We start from the raw sequence: 25433 nt of genomic DNA on the forward strand, positions 1-25433 counted from the left end.
AACTCAAAGGAAACCAAGCTGAAGTAGTTGGAAAACTAACGGACACGGTCATGTTTCTCTTTAGTGACTGTGAGGGAAATATAAGCACACGACATTCTTCCAGACTAGAATAGACACTTTTGGTTAACAAGGTAACATGGATTAATATTACATTTGTGTAGCAATAAGCTGAAAATATTAATGCCATGTTCCGAAAAAGCACAATGCTAATCTCAAAGTGCTTCACAAGAGTAATGAGCCCCCAAATTGTAGAAACTTGTTTTCTAGCGCTGTGGTTCTCAACTTGTGGGTTGGGACTCCTTGACACAGTTTCATTCTAGATTGTGACTGTTGTTAGGAAGTACTAAAACACGGTCAAAAGTATTTATTTTGAGTTGAAATTTTGACTTGGACTTGATACAGGTCGAAGTTGGTGAAAGTACATCTGTTGAGAACCAAACTCAGGGTTGCACTTTACAGCTCAGTGATAACATGGTAACAGGATGGAAATGGAAAAGCCTCATTTCCGAATCATCTGGGAAATATGACCCATGTTTTCTAGCAATTTGCAATCTTTACACAAGGTTAGACTTAAAGATTACCATTAAATACATTTGAATAACATCACCACACTTACCATGGCGTGTTGTAACACTTTGAAGTACCATGCTATTCCGAGGCAAAAGTGCTGCCCAAGTTTGAATTCTTAAAACATTGATATTTAGCCTGAAAAAGACATTGAAAACTCAAACTCAAAAGATGGAGAAAAAAAAAACAGAAAATAAGCCAAAGCCAGAAATGTCCTTTTATAACATGCAAAGTCCGATTCGCTCCAACATCCACAGCTTTTCACAGTGTCCACATCGGACCAGACTTTAGTTTTAAATAGACCGGACACAGACAGGCATCTACAGGCGACAACCAGCAACTTAAAAACTAAGTGCTAGATTTAGTCACTTCTCGTAGCTGTGAATTAAAAACAAAACAACAAAAAGAACTCTTTGAAAAACTCGCTGCAGCAGCAGCAGCAACAGCTCGAGAGGAGACGTTTACAGACAGATGGGGCAACGAGGCTGAAACTACTATGTGCTATCATTGTGGAAAGAAAAGTGGATGAAAAGAAAAGCGAAAGAGTCGTGTTGGGTTAAAACTTATGCGATAAATAAAAAGAAGTGTTCTTGCCTAGTTGTGAGTACTGTTGAGAGAAAGCTAAGTAGCCGACAGCACCTTCGCCGGCTGGCTGTGATGAATCTCGCTCGGAAGTGGCTGTGGGGTTGGGGGGGGGGGGGGGGGGGAATGATGCCGAGCGCTGACAGAGCCTCCTCACTACGGTATCGTCAACTCCTCTCCAGCGGCGCCATCTCACACCAGTCGTTTTCAAATCCGAAGAGCGAGCGGCCTGGGCTCGTACTGAACGCAATCAGTGAGAAGAATGGGGGTGTGTGGGGGTTTGGCGCGGTCCGGGCGGCGCTCACTGGGACTGATTGGAGCAGATTGTTGGTGGTGGGGGGGGGGTCGGGAGCAGATGGGTGGGGAAGTTGACAAGTGGAGCTGCCTGTCTGTAGAGGAGCCACAGCCTCGGCCCACTGGTTCGCGAGGTAAAAAACAGAGAGGCAGTAGTCCCCGGCTCCTTTTTGTGGTACATTTGTTCTTGTGGTTCCCCGACTGTGGTCTCAGTCCAATTCTATCGGGCTACTGTCTTCCTGCGCCTCTTCTGCCGCATCATCCTCCTCCCCAGATCCCATCAGGCTGTTCAGAAGATTTCCTGCAGAACAATACTGACACTAGAATCTTTCTATGACAGAACATGTGCTTAGTGTGTTCATGAACACTGTGTACATCAACTGTTACTATGTGGATCTGTTTGACTTTGATTAGGAAAGGGCTTTATTTTTCTTCACAAAATGCGTTTACATGGGACAATTATATACTTTCATGCATGAGAGGCGCTCCTCTGTACCACGGACTGAAATACTGTGCATTCTAACAACACAGTAGTAATAAATTAGTCACAATATTGCGCTTACCTAGCAACCCACCATACGATGGGGACTGTTTAGGTGGGACTCCAAAAAATAGTTGTCCTATTCTGTCGAGATACTGAGAAGACAAAGATAATTCAGACATGAGTGAAGGCTGCAGGGCACATTGAAACACGCGTGTAAACACTTACTTCATTATACATGGGATCCCTTTTCAGAGAAGGCTGATATTGCTCACATAACACTGTGAAAACTGTTAATTTACCCCTGTAACAAAAAACACATGTAATGACTTAAAGTAACGCTACATCAAAATGTGAATTATGAATGTTGAGATTGGGATTGTATCTATGGAAAAAGACAGTAGCACAAAAAAAAACAAAGTAATAAGTCAAAACCCGTGGCTACAACCAACCAAACAAGCTCTGAAGTGCTCTTAAAAGCATATCCATTTTCCTCACCCATCCACTGCCAGCAGCAGAAACCAGATAAAGTTGAGTAGAGGCTGCACAAAGGGAGGGCCTTTCTCTATGGACGGGTGTTTCTCTGTGTATGTGCTGAACACCACGGAAGCACTGTTTTTGTTCTTTAGGCAGAGGAACCTGCAGGGAGCAGCGCACACAGGCAAACAGCAGAAAAACATCAGAGACGCAGACAATCTATGTGACAACACTGTATGAATCACAAAGAACAATCGGCACCAGAAAAGAAACGGGTGATGGAAATGGATCGAGAGCTCCTACTGCATTTAGCTCAGTGTAGGGGTGGGTGTGAAATGAAAACATAAAACAAATCAAAATCTGCCACTTTGAATAGGCCGTTAATTTCTTTTTGTTTTGACTTATGTTAAATGTGGCTCTTTTCTCAATTTTCTTTTTCTATCGATCTGCCTATTGTGTCCAAGTGTTGTCGATTTATTGATTGGATGAATGTGCCCAACACTCGGAAGATATCATTCAAGCTAATATGAATCCTCCATGTTGCCAGGATACTAAAGAAAGATAGGGCGTAGATGCAATTATTTTTGATATTCATTTTTGCCATAATGCCCACCCCTACCTTACTGTGCGATTTGCGAATACTATTGCACAGCGTGAATCCCAAGACACCCAGCTAGATATTTCTGATTATTCAAGTTGCTTCATCATGTCCTGTGTTGATGACTGAACATCTACAAGTCACTACAGTCACTTTGATTTGTTAAATTAAACTGCCATTTTGACGTGTTTGCAATTAACTGTGCAGCCCTGGTGTATCTCGCTTTAGTAACACGGTTGGACTCACTGTAGGACGGCCTGCGCCACAAACATGTCCACCTCACTGCGGAAGCCTCTGGAAGCAGAGTACTCCACCAGCATCAGGGCACACCCCTCTCCGTCAGACGAATGCAAGAAGTGATAACGCGACTCGCTGTAGTTTTGTTCTAAAAACACACACACACACACACACACACACACGACCCTTATCAACCAGACTGTTTACCACATCTGCAATACTAGAAACTGGTGTGAAAGAGTAACTATATTGTGACAACTGAAGCAAATCCAAGTAAATAAACATAAGGGAAGCCGGTTATTTACCTTTCCATAACGTAATAGCCAGGAGTTGGTGCAGTTTGGGGTGACCCAGCTTGCCCGAGCCCCCTGTGGACCATTTAAGTGCTCTGGATACAAAGGCTACTCTCTCCGGGGAGTTCTGATCCATCTGACTGAACAGTTTAGCCAGTTGTTCTGTTGAAACACACAGAAGTTTAGTCAAGGGATGCAAACGTAGCCATTATCTTTTAGAGGACGTAGGTACTTGCCTAAAATGTCATCTTCCACTTTTGACTCGGATTTCTCCAACACTTCCAAAACCAGCATAGACAAATCAGCTGCACTGTTTTGCTGCACATATAACAGAGCATACAGAAAGTTCAAAAGTTGTAGAAATCCCAGGAACCCAAAAGCAGAAGTGGCAATGGTAGTGGTTCACGCTGTAACACAACTTTACCTGGTTATAGCTGAAGAAGAGCAGCGCACCGTTGTACATGAGCTCTTTGGCCTCTGCATGTTTTGCCTGTGACATGTACCTACGGACAGAGGGAGTGGCAGCTTTACAACACCAAACATGTTATGTGTACATGTACATGTTTCAATGTCGTCGTATTCACTCTTGGGCCAATCAGTTCATTAAGTTAGGAAATGTTTAGACAAATGTAAGTTAGGAGGAATGCTAGTTCAATAATACAAACCAGTAAGACGTGCATTATTTTACTTTCAAGCCTCATCTGAAAGCATAAATTAATAGTTTATTTCCTGGGTTGTACGCATGTTGATAAAATAGGTGTGTGTATAAAATAACTGTATGAACCTTTAATGCCTGGCAGACTATGCGGCGGTGCAGGGAAACTGGCTAACTTGCTAAAGCTAACACAGCTGGACAGCACCACGGAACACGATGTGATCACAAAATGGGGCAGGGCAAACACGTAGTCCACAAATGTTTGTGTTGTAAACAGTGGAATTGATACGCAAAGGTTCGTTAACACAAACTATAATATGAACTGTCATCGTTAGCGTTACTAGTTAGCTAACTAGCTAGTCGTTAGTAGTTGTCGTTTTGCGGCAGTGATAGACATCACATCTGACTAATCAACAACCTTGTCTAGGCTGGGGGGCGGGACTACAGCTCCCGTCAACCAATCATAAACACGAAACTACAGGCAAGGTTGACAGCAGAATGATCTGGAACAGGTAGGCCTCGTAGCACCGACATCTACAAACATGAGCGGGGACCTTACCTGAAGAATAGCGTCCTGTACATCTGATGTGCTTCATAATAATCGCCCTTTTCTACGCTCGCCCGAAGCTTCCCTTCCACACGCTGGACGCCTCCCCGGTTCCTGGCACTGGAGCACCTCAGGGACTCCTGCTCAGACATGGTCGTTGCTCGGCAGCAGCCGCCCGTTCAATTCCCTGCACTGGAAACGACAGGCTTTAACAGGGCAGACCCTCCTCGCTTGCCGTAGCGTCAGTGCCAAAGGCTTCAACCAATGAGTGCAGCTGTCAAGCAGAGGGCTCTGTACCTTTACTGATAGCAGCAACACAAACACATCTTTAGTTGACTCTTTAGTTCACTATGCCTACCACTGGCTTTAGGACAAACAAGGCAAAGTTGGGAAAAAGCTTTTTTAAAGTTGTAGCTTACCGCAAAAAACAGGATGTCATATAAATCCAAATGCAAGCACAATACATAGTAGAAAAAACATGCGTAGTTTTAACTCGCCCGTGTAGTATATTCTGTATGTGATCATGCAGTGGCTGTGTTTGTCCACTAGATGGAGGCAAAGACTACTTGGAGGCGTGTGTCCACTGTAGGTACACGCTTGCAGTGATGTTTTCATGCTGTGGCGCTATGTACAGCATGATCAGTAACAGCAACTCATCAAATGTCTTTCGTTTGGCTTTACATTATTATATATTCTCTCTCTCTCTCTAAATATGTACATAAGCCCCATTACAACTTGCAGAAAAAGGAGTCACTACCAGTAAAGGTGTGTGATAAACCGGTTGCAGAGGTGCTGTCGGCTGGCTTCAGTTCCCACGCAGAGAGAGAGGAGGGTTTTCCGGCTAAAGTTTCCTTTGTGATTCGGAAGTAGCGGCGTGAAACCACAATATACACAGCACTGAAGAGGCGACCATGAATAGTAAGCATTATTACACGTATTTATTAGACACGTAGCCAGCGATAGGAAGAGTAGTGGGCGAATATCCGCATACGGTTGGGCAGAATGCTAATCTCAACAGTTCGCCTTCATGTTAGCGGCGAAGCTAACGATGCTAACAGATCCTGGCTCGGCTGCTTGTGTAGTGTAACATGTCAAAAACAGTACATGCCAACACATAAACAAAGATCAGGCACGATATGTGATGTTACACTTTGATTTTGTACACACACGCGTTTTCTTATGAATTCCACGCGTTTATATCTGGAAATGTTAGTGTTAGTGTTGGAGTATTTGGGTTAGTTCCCACCCAGACAGGCTAACAATAGCTTAGCATTTCAGACTGTTTTGGACAGTGACAGCTGTGAGTTGGTGCCCCATGACATCTGTGGACAGGCCTGCCGACACGGACTTCTTGTCAGCTTTGTTTTTTATCCACTCCCAAGTGTTTTTCGACCTTAAAAAAAAAAAAAAAAAAGCGATGTTTTTTTTTTTTTTCAGTGAGGCGCACCACGTCGCATATGGTATTTCACCTTAATCCGCACGAGTGTGTTGACCTCATGCACAAGGGGTTAGTTATTTCAAGATATGTGACTGGCTGTTTGTAATATTTCACATTATTGTCTTTATTTGCCAGAACTACTCGAAGTCTGTTCCTGCTGAAATGGGAAAACACCCCTGCAAGATCTAGGAACAACTGGTAAGCCTCTACCAAAACAACATTTGATATTGCCAGTATACAGCCCTGGGCTAACTCTCCCATCACGTACAATAGAAAAGGCGTGTTGTTAGAGGTGTTGGGTTTTCTGTGACTGAGGGGGAATAAAAGATCTGTCTGTGAGGACCTGCAGGTACACAGGCTTCTCACCTGAATAATGGCGATAGATATCTAAAGGCTGGTGTGGACCTGTGGGAAAGGAATGCTGTGTTTGTAAATGGGTTTTGTCTGAACAGTATAATACTTGTCTGTGCATCACCCTCTTGGAAATGTGTTCAGCAGTTATTATTATTATCGTCACAGATGCAGTCGTTTTAAAGTTTGAAATAACCGCTATAAGGAAAAGACGGTAATTACTGAGTGGGAATGACATGCCTTAGAACAGTTTAAAAAAGCTTTCTCTTTTTGGGAAAAGGGCATGCTAGCACAACAATAATGGCGTAATGAACACGCATTGTCCACAGAATAGCTCAGTACAAGTCTGGTATCAGATTGTTGCCTTTTAAATATGGAGGGCAGTTTGATATTTTAAGTATGAAGACAAATATAGTAGAAGAAATGACCAAAGTGTATGAAGTCAAATGCGACTCCGGGTGTGTTTTTGACAAGGGAACTATTACACACTCAGAAAGTCAATTATTTTAATGTAACAATGTATTTAATCCGTCATTCTTATTATTAAGGTCATGATGCGAGTCTAGGCCCCCGCTCGAATGGGTTTTCTGCTTGAGCTGCAGTTGTAGGTCAATCAGACTGTCAGGCTAGACCAGCGTTAACATGGCCTGACCCGCGACACAGTACAGTTTTCAATTACATAATCACTAGCGCAATTATACGTACTACACTTATGCCAATTATGTTCTTTCCCAAAGCCATTTAGCTTATAATGTGGTGACTAACTTAACATGTTTGTGGCCACGTTTGAAGAATAATGGCATCTTAGAAAACACACACACACACTGTCTCATTGTTTCCGGGCTCACTGCGGTGTAATGTCAGAATCCCCAGCAGAACCCCACGGCTAGAAAAAGGCATATTTGCAGAGAGTGCAAAACAGAGATGAACAAACCACTCAGCAAAGCCTGTGCCTTTATAAACATCCATCACTGATTTGCTGCCAAGTTGGAGGCGCCGCATAGTGCACTGTGATGTATCGTAAAGAGTGTTTCACTGGGCTCTTTGTACTGTCAGATATCATATTTTGTGAGGGTAAGGTCAACGGAATAGCGACTAACGTCATAAACCCTTTTGGCCAGCTTTATTAAATTAAGTGGAAGTATTCATATGTGTTACTCATTCCTACGCTTTTATGTTGAAGTCTGATACGGAAAATGTTCAAATGATCTGTTATTTCTATTGTACTGTGTTATTTTGCCTTCACTTCCACTTTTACTCATCATTATCTTCCCAAAGTAATATCTCTAAAGGTCTGTATCAGTATTGATTTTTTACCGAGCTTTGGTTTACAGCATTAGTAACATGCTAAAGGAATGGAATTTACTTCTCTTTACAGACCTTAATGCTTTAGGTCTGTGTTTACAGTTTTACCCACTCTAAAATCAAAGCTCTCTTCTCTGGTAAAATAAGTTACATTTATAGTTCTTCTTCTCTTTTTTCCTGCAAATTGAATTATCTCAGGCGCTGCTTTGATGTGTTGACCTTTGTGGGCATTAATAACTCAAGCTTTAGCTCATTTTCCACCCCTAGAGGACATCTGGCCTGTCTCCACATGAATCACACACAGCAGACATGCTGAGGCGTGTTAAACGCATCTTGTACCATCTTTGTTGGATAACTTGACAACTTGTTCATTGTTCTAAAATGCTTAAGCTTTGAAAGAGTCTATCGTTTAAAAGGCTACACTATACTCAAACTGATTATTTCAGAGCTCTAATTGCCTTCACTGCTTTCTTCTTAGTACCATAGCTGGCAGCTTTTGTTTTTAAGCTTTTAGCTGTTTCATTCTCCTCTATGACGGTAAATGATAAATCCAAATGTTTCGTGCACATAGAGAGCAGATCCTCTGTTTGTCGTTTTGTCATTTTACATTAACTATTCTTTTGCCGAAATGTCCAGTCCACATCAGCTACTTTGGCTACTTTGAATATGATCCCCAAGTATCTAAAAGTACTTTAAAAAGCCTGAAAACTCTCCCTTTGATAGTAAAAGTAGAAACATTTCTATTTCCGAAGAAGCCTCCACAGCAACAGTAGTGAAAGTTCAAACATGCAAATTCTTTTCTAATGGCTGATTTAATCCTCTCGTCTCGAGTCTTGCATTCTTTTCCACTTGTGCATTGTATTCGACACACAACACTGACAGAGGCATAAAAGGGTCATGGAACTGCTTTACTGGCAGGAAAATGCTTAAATTTACATTTACTGACACATTTTGAAGGTCCCATAATACACAAGACATTTGTATTTTTGACCATGTTTTTAATAGTTACAAGTTGGAAGAGGAAAGTTTTTTCTGTCTTCCAGTTTTTCATTCTTGATATTTATTCTGATGCAGGTTCATCTGTCTGTCACCATGGCAACAGTACTTCCACTGAACGGGGAGGATCTGAGTTCCTGTAGTATGGAGGTCACCGGGACGCCAGGGCTGGCGGCGAGTCCGCAGAGCGAGTCGGTGGCCAATGAGCTGCAGGAGCTGACCCTTCAGCCCGCCCCCAAGGTTCCCCCTTTAAAGGAACGCAAAAACGGTAGGATGTTTCGTTTTATAATATATGATTTGGGAAGACTTGGGAAGATGCATTACTAAAGTGATAGTCTGTAAGACTGAACAGTGAGACAGACCAAGTCCCCCCATCCTCTTGATTGGGCCTGACAAGCCGATTCACAGGAAAAGCTCGTCTCATTGGTCAAAGTGATGGCACCGGGGATTCTGAATATTTCAGGCCCAGACGGTCAATTATGCAAAATCCGTTAAAATGATAAAACATTTAAACTTACAGACTATCACTTTAAACTATGGGCTCTTGTCGGTATAAATAAATGTAGCTATTACCCTTAAAGGTAAGTATTCAAAGTTTCTTACTGTGAAATCCATTATATACTGTAAACGCAGTTGCAACACAACACAACTGTTTGGACTTGGACAAACGAGAGACAGTAGTTTTTACATTTCCATGTGAATCAAACTCCTCATCCTTTGCAGAAGTGGACCTTCTCTAAGCTGTGAACATGTTACATAAGTAGAGAAGCAGAAGTGGATGGCCTTGTCTGTCGGTCTGTCTGTCGTTCCGTTGTCACCGGCGCAGACTGCAGTGCTCTGGGTACGTTAGCTGCGTAGTGGCGTACTACCACAGGAGGAGCAGTAATTGGCTTGCCGTGGCTGACCCGCTGTTTGAGTAGATTAGAGTGTGGGCCTCTGGCAGAGGGCTGTCTGCACATCCAGGCTGCATGTTCACCTCAGTGTGGATTTAAACACTGAGGAGGTCTGGAAGCAGCTCGGAGCCCACTGGGGAAGTGGCACGCTTTACTCTCAGAATAAAGATGGAGAGAGCGACCTTGTGTTATATCCGGTTTGGATTGTTTTGAGCTGCTAAAGGAATTTAATTAACGCAGCAGCTTTGCTCTTTGTCATTACAGAACTTAATGACTCGTTTTCTTTTATGTGGCTTGGAAATGGCGATCAAAAAGCAGTTGATTATAATGTGGATAAATCGGTTTGTTGTTTCTTGTAGCAGAGTGAAATATGTTTTATCTTCTTACTGTACAGGAAGCAGACTTGTTGAAAACACTGCATCTAATCCTTACTTATTTGTATCGATTGAGAACTTGGAAGTAGTGCGGTTAGCAGGCCTGTCACGATAACGAAATCTGATGTTCGATATATTGAGGCAAGGACATTTTTTAAAGCTTTTATAATGACAGAAAAAGGAAATACAATGAAACACAACTTACTTTGGGTAAAAAATGAAGTGCTACATTAGAAAAATGGGAAAACATGCAAATAAATTTAAACACTAAAAAGAATTGGTCCGAAAAGGTTTTGTTTATGTCATTTATATACATACAAATGTAGTAATTATCGTGACAGCCCTTGTAGTGAGCACGCTAGTTTTGCCAACATTAAAGAACATTTACCCTGGAAAAATGAAACCGTCATCGAGAACACGCCTGGAGTGGTGTTTTGTTTCATTCGCATATGTTTCTGTAATCCTGAGTAGCTTTACTAACCATTAAAGGAACAGGCCACGGTTCTTCCATACTGAGATCTGTTCTTACCTGAGCTTAGACGAGTTGATATGTACCTGTCTGGTCTGTGTGCCCATGGAAGAGCTTGGTCGCTTCCAACTTCACCCCGTTTGGAGCCATAGGAATATACTGGGAGAGGCCAAATGCTAAAAACATCTTTGGTCTTTTTGTGCGACTGAGGGCACGCACAAAGACCAGACAGGTACGCATCAACTCGTCTAAGCTCAGGTAAGAACATATTTCAGTGTGTAAAAACGGTGGCCTGTTCCTTTTAAGAAGATCATCAATGTATTGCGGTTTAGATTTGTATTTGGGGAAGTTATGTGGAAGCAATTTGATCTTTGCCAATACTCATTACCTGCGGTGCAGTTTGTTTTGCTTCTTGCTGCCGCGTGTGGCAGGCACATTTCAACATCTGTCTTTAAGGAGCCCATAAAGTCCTATGTTGTTTTGATGTTGCTTCCTGTGTTTATTACGTCATTACCCTGTAAAACGCCAGCCCCCAAATTATCCCAAAGTGCTTAAGTAACTGTTCCTAAGAATTAATTTAATAAGACTGGGAATCATAAACATTTTACATCGGTTTGTCCTTCTACTCGCTTAAGTAGTGTTCACTTTTTATGGCACGTGGTTAAACAATAGCAGTTAAGTTGTCACAGGTTGAAACATCATAAACACGCCTCGCTTGCTTTATCAGGACGGCCTCACATTGGCCATTGTTCCGACCCGGTGTTTCCTCCTGTTTTTGTGGACTAGCTGACCTCCAGTTGATTTAATGCGAAACTGACTTGGGTACAGTAAGGTTTGGCAGGATGAATGAGCCAGACTGTAGGGGAAACAGAGGCTGAACACCATTTATCAAATCATGTCGTCAAATTGAATTTAATAAGCTTTGCAATGGCTGAGGAGTTGAGGAGCAACAAATCAACTTTCTCTGATATTAACAAACAATGCAATCATTAAACTATTTACTTTGCGCAACTGGTTCTTTAGTAAGATCAAGTAACTCAATGGACTGCACAATTACTGTAAACGCAACGGCATCGTCCATTGACATTTGTTTACTTGACAAGTGATAAGCGTGCCAAGATTTGCATGTGGATACTTGTGCATGTGTTCCTGACATAATCACAAAGAGAAACAAAGTCCCCGACCGCCCGGGGGGCACCACTCCCAACAGGCAAAACTTTTCCCCAGCCGAAGACATGTCGCTGCAGGCTGTGCTGCTCTCGGGACGCCTCGGAACGCTGCCGAGATGCGCCGCATGTGACTGCGTTTGCCGACTCGTGACGGAGACAGCGGGCCCGCATAATGGCGCTTATCAAAGCTTCACATCAGTCACCTGCTTATGCAATGTGTTTATGACATGGTGGCTTCCTTTGCACTGGCTCATCTGCTTAAGGCTTGTGTATACAGAGCAGGGACGGGTTTTGGATGAGGTGGACTAAAGGCAGATGTCGGCAAGCCTTTCTTTTTTTTTTCTTTTTTCACACAAAGTTGGAGAATTTATCAACAAAGTGGCAATGGCACAATATTAGCCCTCTGCTAAGTTGAAGCCAGAGCGTGGGCTGCACTAGGAGAAGGAGGAAGCGGCAAAAGCGGAGGAGGGGGAGGTCATGTCTGGTAATGGCACTATTGCATAACTTCTCCAAGGAGCAGAAGGGGGAAAGCGAGGGAAAATGAAAAACAGGGTGTGCTGCTCCGAGACTTGAACTGACTTTTTTAAATTGAGAAAGTTGAAGACAAACTCCTGCGCATTGTGAAGACACCAGAACTCCTCTCTTTGTGGGTGGAACTTGTTTGTCCCGGCGCAGAAGTGGCACTATCAAGGGCCTGGGACGGGACCTGCACCGCCCTCTGAGCGCAGCCCGGGACATGCACACACTTGTACACAGACAGCTCCGCAGGCAAAGGGAATGTGAGGTGCAACCTGTGGACTTGCCTGCTGCTGCTCCCGCTGGGACGCTTCTTCAGATGTCTGCTCGGCTCGTGCTTGGACCATGAGGGAATTGACATCAGCATGGTGCAAAGGGAAATGACCATTCTCTCAGGTAGGTAAAGCCAGAAATGCTTTGCTCAACTTGGCGCGTGCTGTTTTGGTTGTGTGTCGACTGTCAAAGCAGGATGTAAACTTAGGAATGTTGCCTTCAGGTAAGGTTCCAACACTTGCACCAAACTCTTTAACGCTTGACGGATTTGGTCAAATGGATAAAACGCAAATATCTGCATGTTTTGTTATCACAATTCGGTTGTTGTTTTTTTGCAAACAACCAAATATCCAGTGTCAGTGGGGTTTTATGGATGCATGAATCTGCAAACCCTGCAGGTTAGACCTTTTCAAACATGTTATGAACTGCATGATTCTGACATTAGTTTAGCAATTCCTATTTCACTTTTTACCGTTCCTATAATGAATCCATCCATCCATGCGAGTACAATTAATCATTTACTTCATTTTTCACATCATCAGACAAACTAATTGCAGCTCTTCCATTGTTTACCCATCGGTATCTTACAAACGCGTGCAGAAGAGGCTTATTAAAAGTTCTTATAGCTATTTTACTATTCTAAAAAGAATAGGTTTCAATGCATTTTTCTTTCTTCAAGTGTTGTTTTGTCAGTTTTGTATTGAATGTATTGTTTTTAGTTAAAAGATTAGACGCCATGTATTTGTGCAATTACTTCTAACAGAGTTAATCAAGTTGCTTTGACTGGAACCACCCAACGGAAGACTTGTCTCACTTTTCGAAACTTGGATGTGTAGAAAGTGCGATATACTCTGGGCGTTGCAGTTGCAGACCCTCCTCCATCCTTGAGAGGATGTTACCATTCCTTTCAGCCAGGACAGATTGTTCCACACCACGGCCTATAGACTCCCTGGGCCGCTAGAGACTTTGTTATTGATAACTCACTGACGCGTGCCAGGGTCTGGAGGCAGTCTGCACGTGTGAATCCATCTTCTTAATGCGCCCAATGAGCTGCGGCTTGTGCCCTGTGAATACAAATGTTTGCATGAACCAGAACTGCCTGGCTTTATATAGAACGACCGGATGCTTTCTTTGGAAATGCCAGATGAAAGAATTCAGCTTTTTAAATATGTCTTGTAAATTTTCGTCACACAACAAAAGGACTTCTTCAGACATGTTCGAAAGTGCTTGTTGTTCTTGTGTTACTTCAGTTATTAATTCAGTCTCTTTTAGGCATGAATCTGCAATAGAATAACAATCGCTGTAAGTTTTTTCCCAAAATCATTCGGCCCCAAACGAATGCACCAGCACGCATCATCGACGGCGCTATCCACAGCTAGCGGTGATTCAGCGGGCTCCATGCTGCTGCTGTTATGTAACACGTTGGGAGGCTGCCAACAGCAGAGGCCCCCTCGCCCTCGGAGTAGGAGGGAGATCAGGGCAAGGAGAATGATGGAGGGATGACAAATGGCAGGACACAGGAGAGGAGAAGAAATGGTAGAGATGGAAGCTTTTAAAAAGAAGCGGAGTTAAGAGCGGCTTACGTTGTAACGCGACCCAAACACGATCCAGCTGTGCGTCTTCCCAGTATGACGTCGTGCGATGGATAGTTTATGGCCGGATGAAAGCACACACTTGGATATCTGGACATTTACATAACAAAGCGTTCCACAGAACACTCGCAGCCAAACGTAATTTAATCAACTGGAGAAACACTATAAACACCTTGAGAAATGGAAGTGGAGTGTCCATCCATCTTTTATTTTTCCATTAGGGAGAGCGACAAAGAGGGCCCATACGTCTTGTCGCACCGACCTATAAAGAATCCGCCGCATGCCGCTGAAAATGGACAGAATGGATAAACAAAGTAAAAAATACAAGCGAAGAGGCAGCTGGTTCGAAGTCACATAAAATAATGATCTGATACAAGTTTGATTTACAGAATGATTTGTGAAATAGATTGTGCCTTAAGCCTGGCCTGATAAGGTTGGGGTGACTCCGGTGTCACCTCTTCTTATCGATGAATGTTTGTCCAGCAAAGGCGTGTTTGGCTATTGTGCATGCTCAGCTCATGCACAGTCTTGGCTTGTATTGGCTGTGCATGCCCAAACAATGCTGCTACTAGTGGGAAGTTTGGGAAGAAGTTTTAAAAGAATGCTCCGTGTGCTATTGTATTGTTATAGAAAATGATCAGAGAAGGCCGCTCGTTTTTTGTCAACGTCACCTTCCCTGTCATGCAAATTGGGTTCCCAGTCGTCCGTTTTTTGTCGCACTGTGCAGTCTCACGCTTCTAACTGCACCTAAACTCCTTGCTGCACCCCTTGTGTTTTGTTTGCAACAGTTGCCGGTTTGGTAAGCATCTTAATTCCGCCCGCTGTCCAGCGCCCCACGCACACCCACAGCCTGATCGTGACTCACCGCAAACACACGGACATCCACACCTCACACTTGGACATGCACTTGCAAGCTTTTTTTGGTCACCTTCCATGTTCTGACAGCGAGGTATTTGAGCAAGCGCGAACATCACTTCTCCAGATTTGTGATAGTCCTTCCCGGGAGATAATGAGAAGTCAGAAAACGCTCGGATATGTACCCCTAAGCTAAAGAAAAGGGATAAAAAAACATCACTTCGCAATCACGGCGTTCTCGTAGCAACAGGAACACTCACACCCACAGGTGCAAGCCCACTCATGTTGCCGCTGCTCTTTAAACGCTCACTCGCTTGTCAGATAATCCGCAGTTCGTGGCTGCAGAGCATACCTGAAGCGATGTATTCAAGGTTAAGTAATGTGTGTTTTGATTTGCACAAAACACCGAACAAATGGTATAGATGCAGTATACTTTTACTGGACAGGGACAGCGCTCAACACATTGATCAGGTCTTTTGTTTGTTGGTCATAATGTTGCTAACTGATAAAGCAACACCATCTTCAAACAGATTTTGAGGAGCTTGACATTTTACATGACCTTTTTTATGTTTTTTCCATTAGAGTACACTAAAAGAGTCACTTTGTTTATGTTGCCATCTCTTAATCACCTTCCAGTCTTAAAGAAGGCTTTTACATTCATGCGTGTATGTAAAAGCTAATCAACTTTCTCGAGTCCAGCTGTTGGAGAATGATAAGTTTGAAAAGTGTAGCTGTCACTATCCCAATTTAAAACCCTATATTTTGCAAATATTTTCACATTTTCCTGCTCGGTTAAACACCACCCACTGTCACAAGTTCAAACCTGTCACGCCAAGACACACACAGGTCCTTATTGAAGTTCCTCGGCCGCTTGTTGTGTCCCTGAATAATGGATATGCGATTAACCATGACTCACCTGTTAACTTCACGTGTGGCACAGACGTAGTGACATTTGACGTTTTCTTGTTTTTAAAGCTCAAAGATTAGTAGAGCCTTCCCTATGACGGGGACAGGGACGGATAGCATCAGTGTCACCAGACTCCAGAGATTCCTGGCCTGCAGTACAAGTCCGCCACTCTCACTCACAGCACATGCTCCGAAACCATGAGCTCATTGTCACACCCAGACAGAACACAGCTGTCGTCCAGCCACACTCGCCGCCGTCCAGCCACACTCGCCGCCATCCTGCCACACTCGCCGCCGTCCGACACCTCTTGCACATCGTCGTCTTCACATGAACGACTCAAAAAAACAAATTTGACAAGGCTTTTCTCTCATATTACTTCTACAATCAGTCATTTACTTTGACAGCTGATTATTATCAAATTCTTTAGCGTTATGCCTGGACTGGTAATTCCTGTATGGACGGGAAACAGCCTCCTTGCAAAAACAAAGCCGACCTGGAATCAGTGGATAGCGTTGAGAACTTGTGTCTTTTAATAGCACTTGTGCAAAATGTGTTTTCCTGTCACTGTCACTTTATTTCCTGACTCCAGATCACGGTCACTGCAGATCAACTTGCTGCAGAGCCGGTTATACAGAAGAAGTGAAATTTAATCCATCCATGCTGGAGAACAGAAAGCCATGTTTCCCTCAAAACTGGGGCAGGAGGGTAGGGGGTTCGCTGAAAGCCTTTTCAGATGTGCCGTTATGTAACAGTCTGTAAGCATCGAGGCAGACCAGGGACACCCCACTTAGGAAATCTCACCCCTCCTTTTCCCCTTTTTGTTCATACTCCCAGATGCTAGCAGCTGCCACCTGGAAAAAGCCTGTGTTTTTCATACAGCACGTCCATAGATGTGGCTCTGTTCACAATATGAAGTTGGAGTGGCCAGTGACTGCTCAACAATGACCCTTTGACCTTCGATGAGAGACTTTTATGACTCCTCACAGAGCTCTTTTCATTTGCCTGCAAACTTTTTTAGCGGCATGCAGATGGTTTTAATTACTTCCAGAGCCGGCCTGCACAAACTCGCATACAAGAAGACCCACTGTATACTGTATCTTTTATCTGTCTTCTCCGACTTTTCTCATATAGTAAGTCAACTCCTACAGTGCAGCAATAGGTCATTCTGGGATTAGTGATATCCCAGAAGAACTTGTGCAACTTGCTTTGCTGCAGAACGCTCTGAAGCAGTGAGTCTACTTTTCCTGGGACAACCGGTTGAGTACAGTAAGCACTTAACTGCAGCAGTATTTACTTCATGACGTGATGCTAGATTCCACATACTTAACTCTTGGCAATAATCTATTCTTCTCTTTCATGTATGGATGCATGCGGTTCTTCTCTCACTGCCAGTTCACACAATATGGTGGTGATACTGACAGAGAATCACACCTTTGGTGCTAAAGACAATTGGTAACACTCTATCATTTTCTTTGTTGGCCAGCCAGATTACATGCTTTTCCTATTCTTTGTAAGAAGTGCAGTATGTTACTCTGCAGTGTTAAAGCAGTACTAAGTAGCTTGTTTACCTTTAATAAATTATGTGAAGTGTTAATGGTATGATTGGGGGGGTCTTTCATCTCCCCCATTGTCTCTGGCCAGAAAACCACAATTGCAACTACGCTGCCTACGGGTCGGCTGCCCCAGTACACACTACACAATAGAATCACGAAGAAACTAACATGCCAACGGGCAAAGATAACTGCAGGCTAGTGTCACTTAAACAGTATTAACAGCCAAGTTGGAGTGAAAAAAAATATCTCCATTGGGTAATTGGATGTACAGTATCCCTCTCTCCCTTTGTCTTTTCTGTCAGCGTATAGTATTAACTCTCACGGACAATTAATGACCAAAAAACGTAACATGCTACAACACTGCTTTAAATGTATCAAAAAATATTGCATTGAAAATTGCCATTTTCTGCGAAATGAGCTGGTGAACTTTTTTAATTACTAGTGAGAGAAGTTTATTTTGTTTGGAATGATACACAATTTGAGAGACTTTTCATTGAAGATAATTGAATTTATGCTTCTTAAAGAAACAGGGTAAAGACATGCTCTAGTCCAGTACAGGTCAGTTTTAGACAATCTCATAGGCCTGTTGGTACTTGGAACGTCACATGTTTTATGAGGTGGTGCTTGATGTGAAACGTTTTTAGACATTTGTAACTTTCTTAATTGCGAATATTTACCAACCTCACATTATTTTGAATCTCTTACATTCATGCCAAAGATATCTCTGTTCACCAATCAAAATGAGGAATAAGTGGAATGTGTATTCTCATCTTATTTTCTGATGAAGCCAGGTTTCATCATCAAAGTGAGTGACCCGACGTTAGAAATCCCTCTCCCCATGTCAGCGTTGAGTCACAGCCAAAGGCCAACAGCGCTAGTGAATTCCAACCGCCCTGTGTGTTGGAGTGTGTGCTGGTTGTTGTGGGGGTATCAGGAAGTGAAGGCAAAATAGCACCTTCTGTTTTTCAGGCTGGAATGTTAATGGCTGCTGTGACCCGGGGAAGACTTGTGTTTTGGCCTGCTTGTTTTCCTTTCATGTCTGTTAACATTCATAAGAAATGGCCTAAGACAAAAGTATTTTTTCTAATTGGGTCCTATTTTAGGCCTGTTTCACACAGTTTCGGGAAGAGACTTGAAAAAATGTTGATATTTCAAATATTTAGTCAATTACTTCAATTATTGTTATTGCAATATTCAAGCATTGCAACTTTTCTCATTTTGTACAACCCTTATCTATGCTGTTATTGTCTTGGAGAGGTTGGGGCATCGTATTTGGACCTCTTCCGTCCCAAGGATATACATTTTGTACTTTGAGAGGTTGCCCTGACACGCGGTCACAGACTGAACTTCAAAATATTTACACTGGAAACCACCAGTCTTTATTTATTGTTGAACAAAAGCATGAGTTCGAGGTCATATTTGAAGATATGCCAAATTTACTACAAGGATTAATGTAATCTTGCTGCATCCGGGTTGAGGAGTGATGTCCAAGTTTTTACGCATGGGAAATGTTCAAGGTTGCCATTTGGAACTTAAGTGTGTTCCACTAATAATGTCTTTTTAGATAAAATGTCTTGCGTTTGTTTTTCTCTTAATATTTCTGCAGATTTCTAAGTTCCAGATAAGAATGTCCAAGGCCAAATTGCTTAGCTGGAATTAGAACTATGACGCCTGTTTTTCTTTCTAAAGTTCAACAGGTTCAAAATGTAATGTTTATGGCTACTGCTCAAGTAGCTTCTCTTCTGCTTGTGTTGGACAGATGCCTGTGGATTTTTCTTTGCTGCCATGCATAATATATCACTATGACTCATGGATTCACATGAAAAATGTTATCTAAGCACTTCACACTTGAGATTGTCAAAAAATGGATTGCTTTGTGTCTATTTCCAACAATTGACACAAGGAGAATATAATTTAATGACCAGAATCACACAGCCTGTGGGTGAGGTAGCATCACACAAGAAAAAACATTCTGGCTTCACAGTGATATGGAAATCCACTTTGTACCTAGTTTTGGTGAATTTCTTTTCTGTCACTACTGCAGTTTCAAGATGGACAATAATGACACAAGTAACGGACAATTGAGTGGAAGCTGTAGTTTCTTTTTATGCTCATAACGGTTGCCATAAACCATACAATTAGATATTAACCACAACTAAGTTTAAGTAAGCGTTGGAGATTAGTAAAGGATTAGATATTAACCTCAACCTCTGTGTGTTTCCTGGGAATTCTTTGGCCCTCTGTGTGTCACAGAATGCCCCGGTCCGTGCAGCGACAACCTAATTCCTGCGTATGTTGTCATCCGTTGGCTTTCTGGCCAGACTCTGAATCATAACTGCAGGTGGACTTTACTCAGTCACCCAGACAGACGTCCATTGTAGTCACCAGTCACAGTTTGCTCAAGGAGTAGACGATGACTTTAGCAGAGAAAGTGTTAGCATGCATTTGTATTATATAAGACGCCGGCCGACATAACACTGCTGACTTTTCGCGTCTGTGTCTCAGCCTTTTCATTTATTAATAGCATAAGAAATCAGCGAAGCTTCCTTTAGCCCGCATAAAACATTGATTCAGTTGAAAGGGTCCAAAGTTAGTGTGAATACTGTATGTTCGCAAACCGCCGAGTAACTTTACCCTGCGAGCGCACAGGTGATACCAAGCTGAATATAGCGCCCTTACGGCCAGCTGGTGGATCTATTTAAAAAACTGAGAAGAGAGTTTGGGATGGGGGGGGGGGGGACGCAGAGGGGGTGAGAGCCAGGGACAATCTGCATTCTGCGGAAGCTCTACTGTGCACAAAGTATTGGGATGCTTCTCACTGAAAGCCTTGCATTGTCAGGTCGCACGTGTGTCGATCTCAATAATCTGACTTCCCCAAGGTTAAAAACAAAATCCATCATGCCAAAAGCTTTCCTGTCATATCGTTCCTTTTTCAAATTCAAAGCCAAAGTCGAGATGATATTTGATAATACACACAGCTGGCAGCTGTTTTTTGAGAAGGAAATTACTTTAAGTTATTAGGGACGGTGCTAAATGCTAGCTAAATGTAGCCAAATTATGTTCTGAAAATAGATTCTATATTTGACCGGGCGAAATGTTTTCCGTTGCACAGATGGAAATATTTGCGCCAAAATATTGTTTGCGACAGGTGTCATTTTGTTTAGCTGGTCATTCAAACAGTTTGACAAATAGCACAAAAAAGTACACACAAAAAATGGCTGAACTAGTAGAACGGGTAAAATAAAAACGTCATTCACAAAATATAATGTTACTTAGAATTCATAATAATTAAGATATCCTGGCTATTCAGTACTAGAATCCCAATGTTGTATTTACTTTATTGTATTTAACCAGGAAGTCCCTTGTGTTAAATCTCCTTTTCAACGGAGCCCTTACTGATGGGAGAAGCAATACAGTAGATGATTGTATCATCTGTATAACAATGGAATTTCCACTTTGACAAATGATTTCCCAGATTCTTTATCAAGATTGTAAAAAAGACAGGTGCCAAAATAGCCCCTTGCGGAACTCCTTTCCTGATGTTCATAAAGTCCGACTTCACACCTTGATCAAACACACACTGGGTTCTCTCTGAAAGATCGTCTCTGAAAAACTCAAAAGCAGAACAGCCTTTTTTGTTTTTCATTAGGATAAGCAGGTGAATACATGGTTTAAACTAAGGGCCTTGAGTTTGAATACCCAGCCACCATGCAAAGTTTTTCCTGTGTATCTCATAATGTTGCATAAGCCTCTATGCATAGCATTATGGATTTGCATGTTGTATGTAGCTTTAAAGTTTTCTGTAACTTAGACATTAGCACCAATCAATGTGAAAGCTATGATTCACTCCCGTATCAAATTTGCTGACCGTTCTTTGACAAAGGTTGGTAGTGCTTGATGAGGTCACCTCTACGAGCCGTTACTGCCATTTCCCCCCATCCAATAAAAAAAACCTGTGCTCTGAGTCATCGCGTTTGATCCCCTACAGTGGACTGACTGATCAGCTTCTCATAGCACGGCTGCAGTGGTGTTTTTAGTCTGGTGCTAGTCGAGGAGGTTCGCATGTGGCAGGGAATGAATGGCAACAGCTGAGCAGGAGAACTTTATCGGCAGCTCGTGTGTGCGCTCAGTGTGTGTGTGTCTGTGTGTGAGAGATTCAGGAGGAGCTGCAGCCAGAGCAGTCTCTCTGGGCTCCACGCTGAGATCACTGCTGTCCTCGCTGCCTCTGTTACTGGCCTCTCTTCACCTCCCTGCACATTTATCAATCCTTTTTTTTCCATTCCTCTCCTTTGGATCTTAACACACAACGTTTACCTTGTGGATTTCTTTTATCATCGTGACTCACCGGCTGCTACAGCAAAAGGAGGGGAGTGAGGAAGACGAGAAAGGGAGCCGGACAGATCGATGACTTGTATACAGCGGAGACAAGCAACTACAGCAGCGATATTCCAATCTCTTTGAAGGAATTTTCCTCGTGTCGGATTTGCCCCCTTGCATCGGAGAGTACGTCTGAAAGGGCCATTGGTTAAACCTCGTCGCAGCTTTGACAGCATTCGGGACTTGACACTAGCACTTTCTTTCAATGATCACCAAGTAATTCATCTCCTCCAATAATGCTGGATACCAATCACTGCCTGTCCTTCGAGCCCTCCTCTTCGGAGTGCTCCCCGATCGGCGAGGACTTCGAGAAGGCAGCGCTGAAGATGGACCTGGACAGGCACGTCTATCACAGTCTTAAAGAAGGTGGGCCAGAGCTACCGCAGGCATTAGATACACGATCTCATTTTTGTTTATGTCCTTCATCGCACTGGTTTACGGCTGCTTATAAATAGTTTACAGCTATGCTCAAGATAAGTCAGTTTACAAAGTGAGACATGAATCAGCTTTTAGTCTTGAACGGAAAAAGTGTGTCGGGGTATTGCCTGATCCTCCCGTAGTGCAGCAATTTGTGCTTTTTTGCATATTGCTCACTTCAGTATGCATGCTACTTACATACTTGACACATGTGCGTACTTGCTGTGAACCTTTAGAATCTTTCTAAACACGCAGGCTGAATAAGTCATTACACAACATATTCACGTTTATCTCATCGTTCCAAAGAAGTGATTGTTGCGTCCTTTCTCGTGTCACAACAGGACAGTGAGGAGGTGCGCTGAGGCAACACTTTCTGGCTGCTGCTTTCTGTCCCCCCCCCCCCCCCCCCCCCCCCCCCCCCCCCCCCAACTTAAACGTTATTAGTATGCAGTGCACCGGCGCTGCCTGTCGCCCTCCTGCGCTTGGGACAGCAGTGCGGAGACTGTGAGCGGCCTTCACCTTGCATCGTCCCTGCACCCTGGTCTGTTCTCGCTAATAATTCGACGCTGCCATCAACTCCCAATACTTAGATCACGCCAAAGACCCGGACAACCTTTGCTAAGTTTTCAAAGGGCATTGTTGGTGAGATTGGTGGGCCTTTTGCTGCATTGTCTTCAGGGCTCAAGTGTTAATGTATATCCAAGGACAGGTAAGAAGGAAATTAAAATAAAAGGGACAAATGGAAACAAGATCCTGGAGGAATAAGATGAATTCTAGTTCTTCCTTTTCAAACAAAGAAGAAATAATGCAATGTCAACATCCCAGGAAACAGTTTGACCCTTTGTACATCATATAAAAGAAAATAATTGAACCCATGCGATATGAATACAAGGTGTGCGCAGGAATATTGCCAAAATTGTCCTTAAATGTCATTATTTGCATTGCTTTTTGTCGACTATAGGCCTACACTAAACTTGCACTGCATTTTTGGACGAACAGTTATTTGTCTAAAGCAAACAATGAAACATTTTTTGCCTAGAGGCTCAAACTAAACAAACATCTGTCCAAATGGTCACTGCATAGCTGTCGCAGGCCATGGGGGTCTTTGGGGACACAGGCAGACGCATTTAATCAGAAGGGCTGACACATGAGCGCGGGAGGATTAGCCCAGTTGGCCACCAAAACCTTGGCATCTCCATTTTACCGACTCCCCCCCCCCCTCGTCACCCATTTATAAACTCCAATTACTTATAGTTTACTTAGACCTACTATTGCCGCTTTATGCTGCGAGCTGTTGTCGTAGCGGTTAGCGAGAGCGCGCCGTTCCCATGCTCTCACAATGACTCGGCTTTGGCTCAGTTTCCCACTTCAGCGTCTTTTCACTCCTAAATGCCGGCGCGGGACACTTCTGGCACTGTCCTAGTGTCCCATTAAAAGCTGCCCTGCCTTCTCCCTCCTAAATTAACCACAATAGCACTTGATTTAAGCCCACAGTGCGCGTTATATCATCGGCCAGTGGGTCATAAAGGTTAGCAGGGACACCGCTTTTTTAATTGGATATTTTCGGCTTCAGTCCGTCTTTGTGACAGCGAGTGATGCAATGTGCTTTGCTTAATAAGTTTTGCATGGTTTAAAAGGATAAGTGAGTGAGTGTAATTGGCTCACTTTGGTGGAAGTTTACCGTTTCTTAGGCAAAGCAGCCGTGGTTCGTGTAACTCAATTTGTTCATCGGTTTCGACTGAGCGAGTTAGACTGGAGCTAATGTAGCTTTCCTCCCAATAAAGCTGTTTAGTTTTTTGAAAGTTTTCATATGCAGTGTGGAATAGGGCTGCACTAATTTTTAAAAACTACCCAATTAAGATTTTTCTGACAATAATAAAGATTTGGAATTAGGTTTTCATTCAGGTTTTTTGCCAAATGTGCTGCTAAAATACTTTGAAATTTGCTGATAGCAGCCATTGAAATTGCAATTTTGATCGGTGTCCTGCTGAACGTTTTTAACCATTTTGTTTCATCAAGTCCTTTCCTCATTTTCCCCTCTTTATATCCTCACGACCGTGTTCTAATGTTCCCTCTTCAAAAATACCGTAATTACATTCATGCACTTTTGAGTGATCTTCTAACCCGTCCTGTTTAATTTAGCTGTTTCTTCTTCTACAGTGTCAGCACTTCGTTTTGTACTTCCTGGTGTGTGCCTCATTATCAAAGCCCATAATCAAAACATTATATCGTTTCTTAGCTGTTCGGTGCTATAAGTGTGTTTATCCCCTCATGCTGAAGCTGCAAACCCCACCGTAAATTGAAACTTTAAGCTATTCCCACATCTGCCAGCAGGAGGAGCCCCAGTCAATGTCAATGAAGCCAGTTTGCTCAAAAATGCATCAGATCAACGCTTGACTGTTGTGTACAGAAGTGCATCAACTGGATTGGGCTCAAGGGGGTTTTACAAACTCAAAGTTCTAAGCATCAGAGTATGACTTGGGTCTTGTAATGTATGTACAATGCACCTTGCTAAACATCGTGAGAAATTATCTGACTTCTGCACATTGCACAGCGACACTTCTCCATTTCTTGTAACCTGCAGGTTTCTTTACTCCAAATTTCTGTTTCGTTCACTTGCTTAGAAGAGACACTGTTGGAAGCAGAGTGACCGGTCTGTGTGAGCGGAGAAAGCCGAGATAGAAAGCAAAAGATACGGCTTCCCAGAATAAACCCGGGTCATCGGAGGCGGCTTATTCTTCACTCGATCTGTAGTGCGCGCTATGTTTTTGTTTTGAGCTCGTCCACCATGCGAGGCTTTATTGGAAATGAACAAAATACGTGATCTAATTGGAAGTAAACTTTACGTGACTGTCACCATGCAACTGTACTGTACAGAAGGGCCCATTTATGAAACTGTATTAAAAACAGGTAAACACAGTAGTCTCAAGTGATGTAGCGATTCACTTTTGTCACGATTCGATACGTATTCCGATATGACAATCACGATTTCGATTTGATACATTTAATGCGCCGGAAAAGTAGGTTCTCATGCAAAATATTCAAGTGCGAAGCTCTTTAGATCTTGGAAAATACTGTATTTAAGTTTACTTTTTAGTTCACTTTGTTCAAGTTGCTTATTTTCTTCTTTTATTTTAGAGCTGACATCATTACACAGTAATGGAAGCTTAAAAGGTGAAGCAAGAAAGCTTATGTGCACCAACTCCATATTCAATAG

General features: G+C 42.9%; 2 protein-coding genes across 7 annotated transcripts in view; one reads left to right on the forward strand and one right to left on the reverse strand.

The window, feature by feature from the left end:
* Nucleotides 1-645: 645 nt before the first annotated feature.
* get4 (guided entry of tail-anchored proteins factor 4) lies at nt 646-4976 on the reverse strand. The gene is made up of 9 exons (XM_079577397.1): nt 4744-4976; nt 3954-4032; nt 3766-3847; nt 3542-3691; nt 3246-3384; nt 2423-2563; nt 2153-2228; nt 2007-2079; nt 646-1744 (listed from the first exon to the last, which is right to left on the reverse strand). The coding sequence occupies exons 1-9, from the start codon at nt 4881-4883 to the stop codon at nt 1653-1655; spliced, it is 972 nt and encodes a 323-aa protein (XP_079433523.1). The 5' UTR covers nt 4884-4976; the 3' UTR covers nt 646-1652.
* Nucleotides 4977-5452: 476 nt separating this feature from the next.
* The window catches only part of mrtfab (myocardin related transcription factor Ab), a 42110-nt gene continuing 22129 nt past the window's right edge, over nt 5453-25433 (forward strand). Inside the window, exons 1-3 of one of the 6 annotated variants that reach the window (XM_079577945.1) lie at nt 5453-5649; nt 6305-6367; nt 8900-9089. In XM_079577945.1, coding sequence (XP_079434071.1) covers nt 8918-9089 — 172 coding nt within the window. In that variant the 5' untranslated portion in view covers nt 5453-5649; nt 6305-6367; nt 8900-8917. Of the gene's footprint in view, nt 5650-6304; nt 6368-8899; nt 9090-12333; nt 12639-21485; nt 22166-25433 lie in introns of those variants that run through there. The other 5 variants (XM_079577946.1, XM_079577948.1, XM_079577949.1 and 2 more) reach the window with 5 other exon arrangements.

The sequence above is a fragment of the Gobius niger genome, assembly GCF_951799975.1.
Source record: "Gobius niger genome assembly, chromosome: 19".
NCBI lineage: Eukaryota > Metazoa > Chordata > Actinopteri > Gobiiformes > Gobiidae > Gobius > Gobius niger.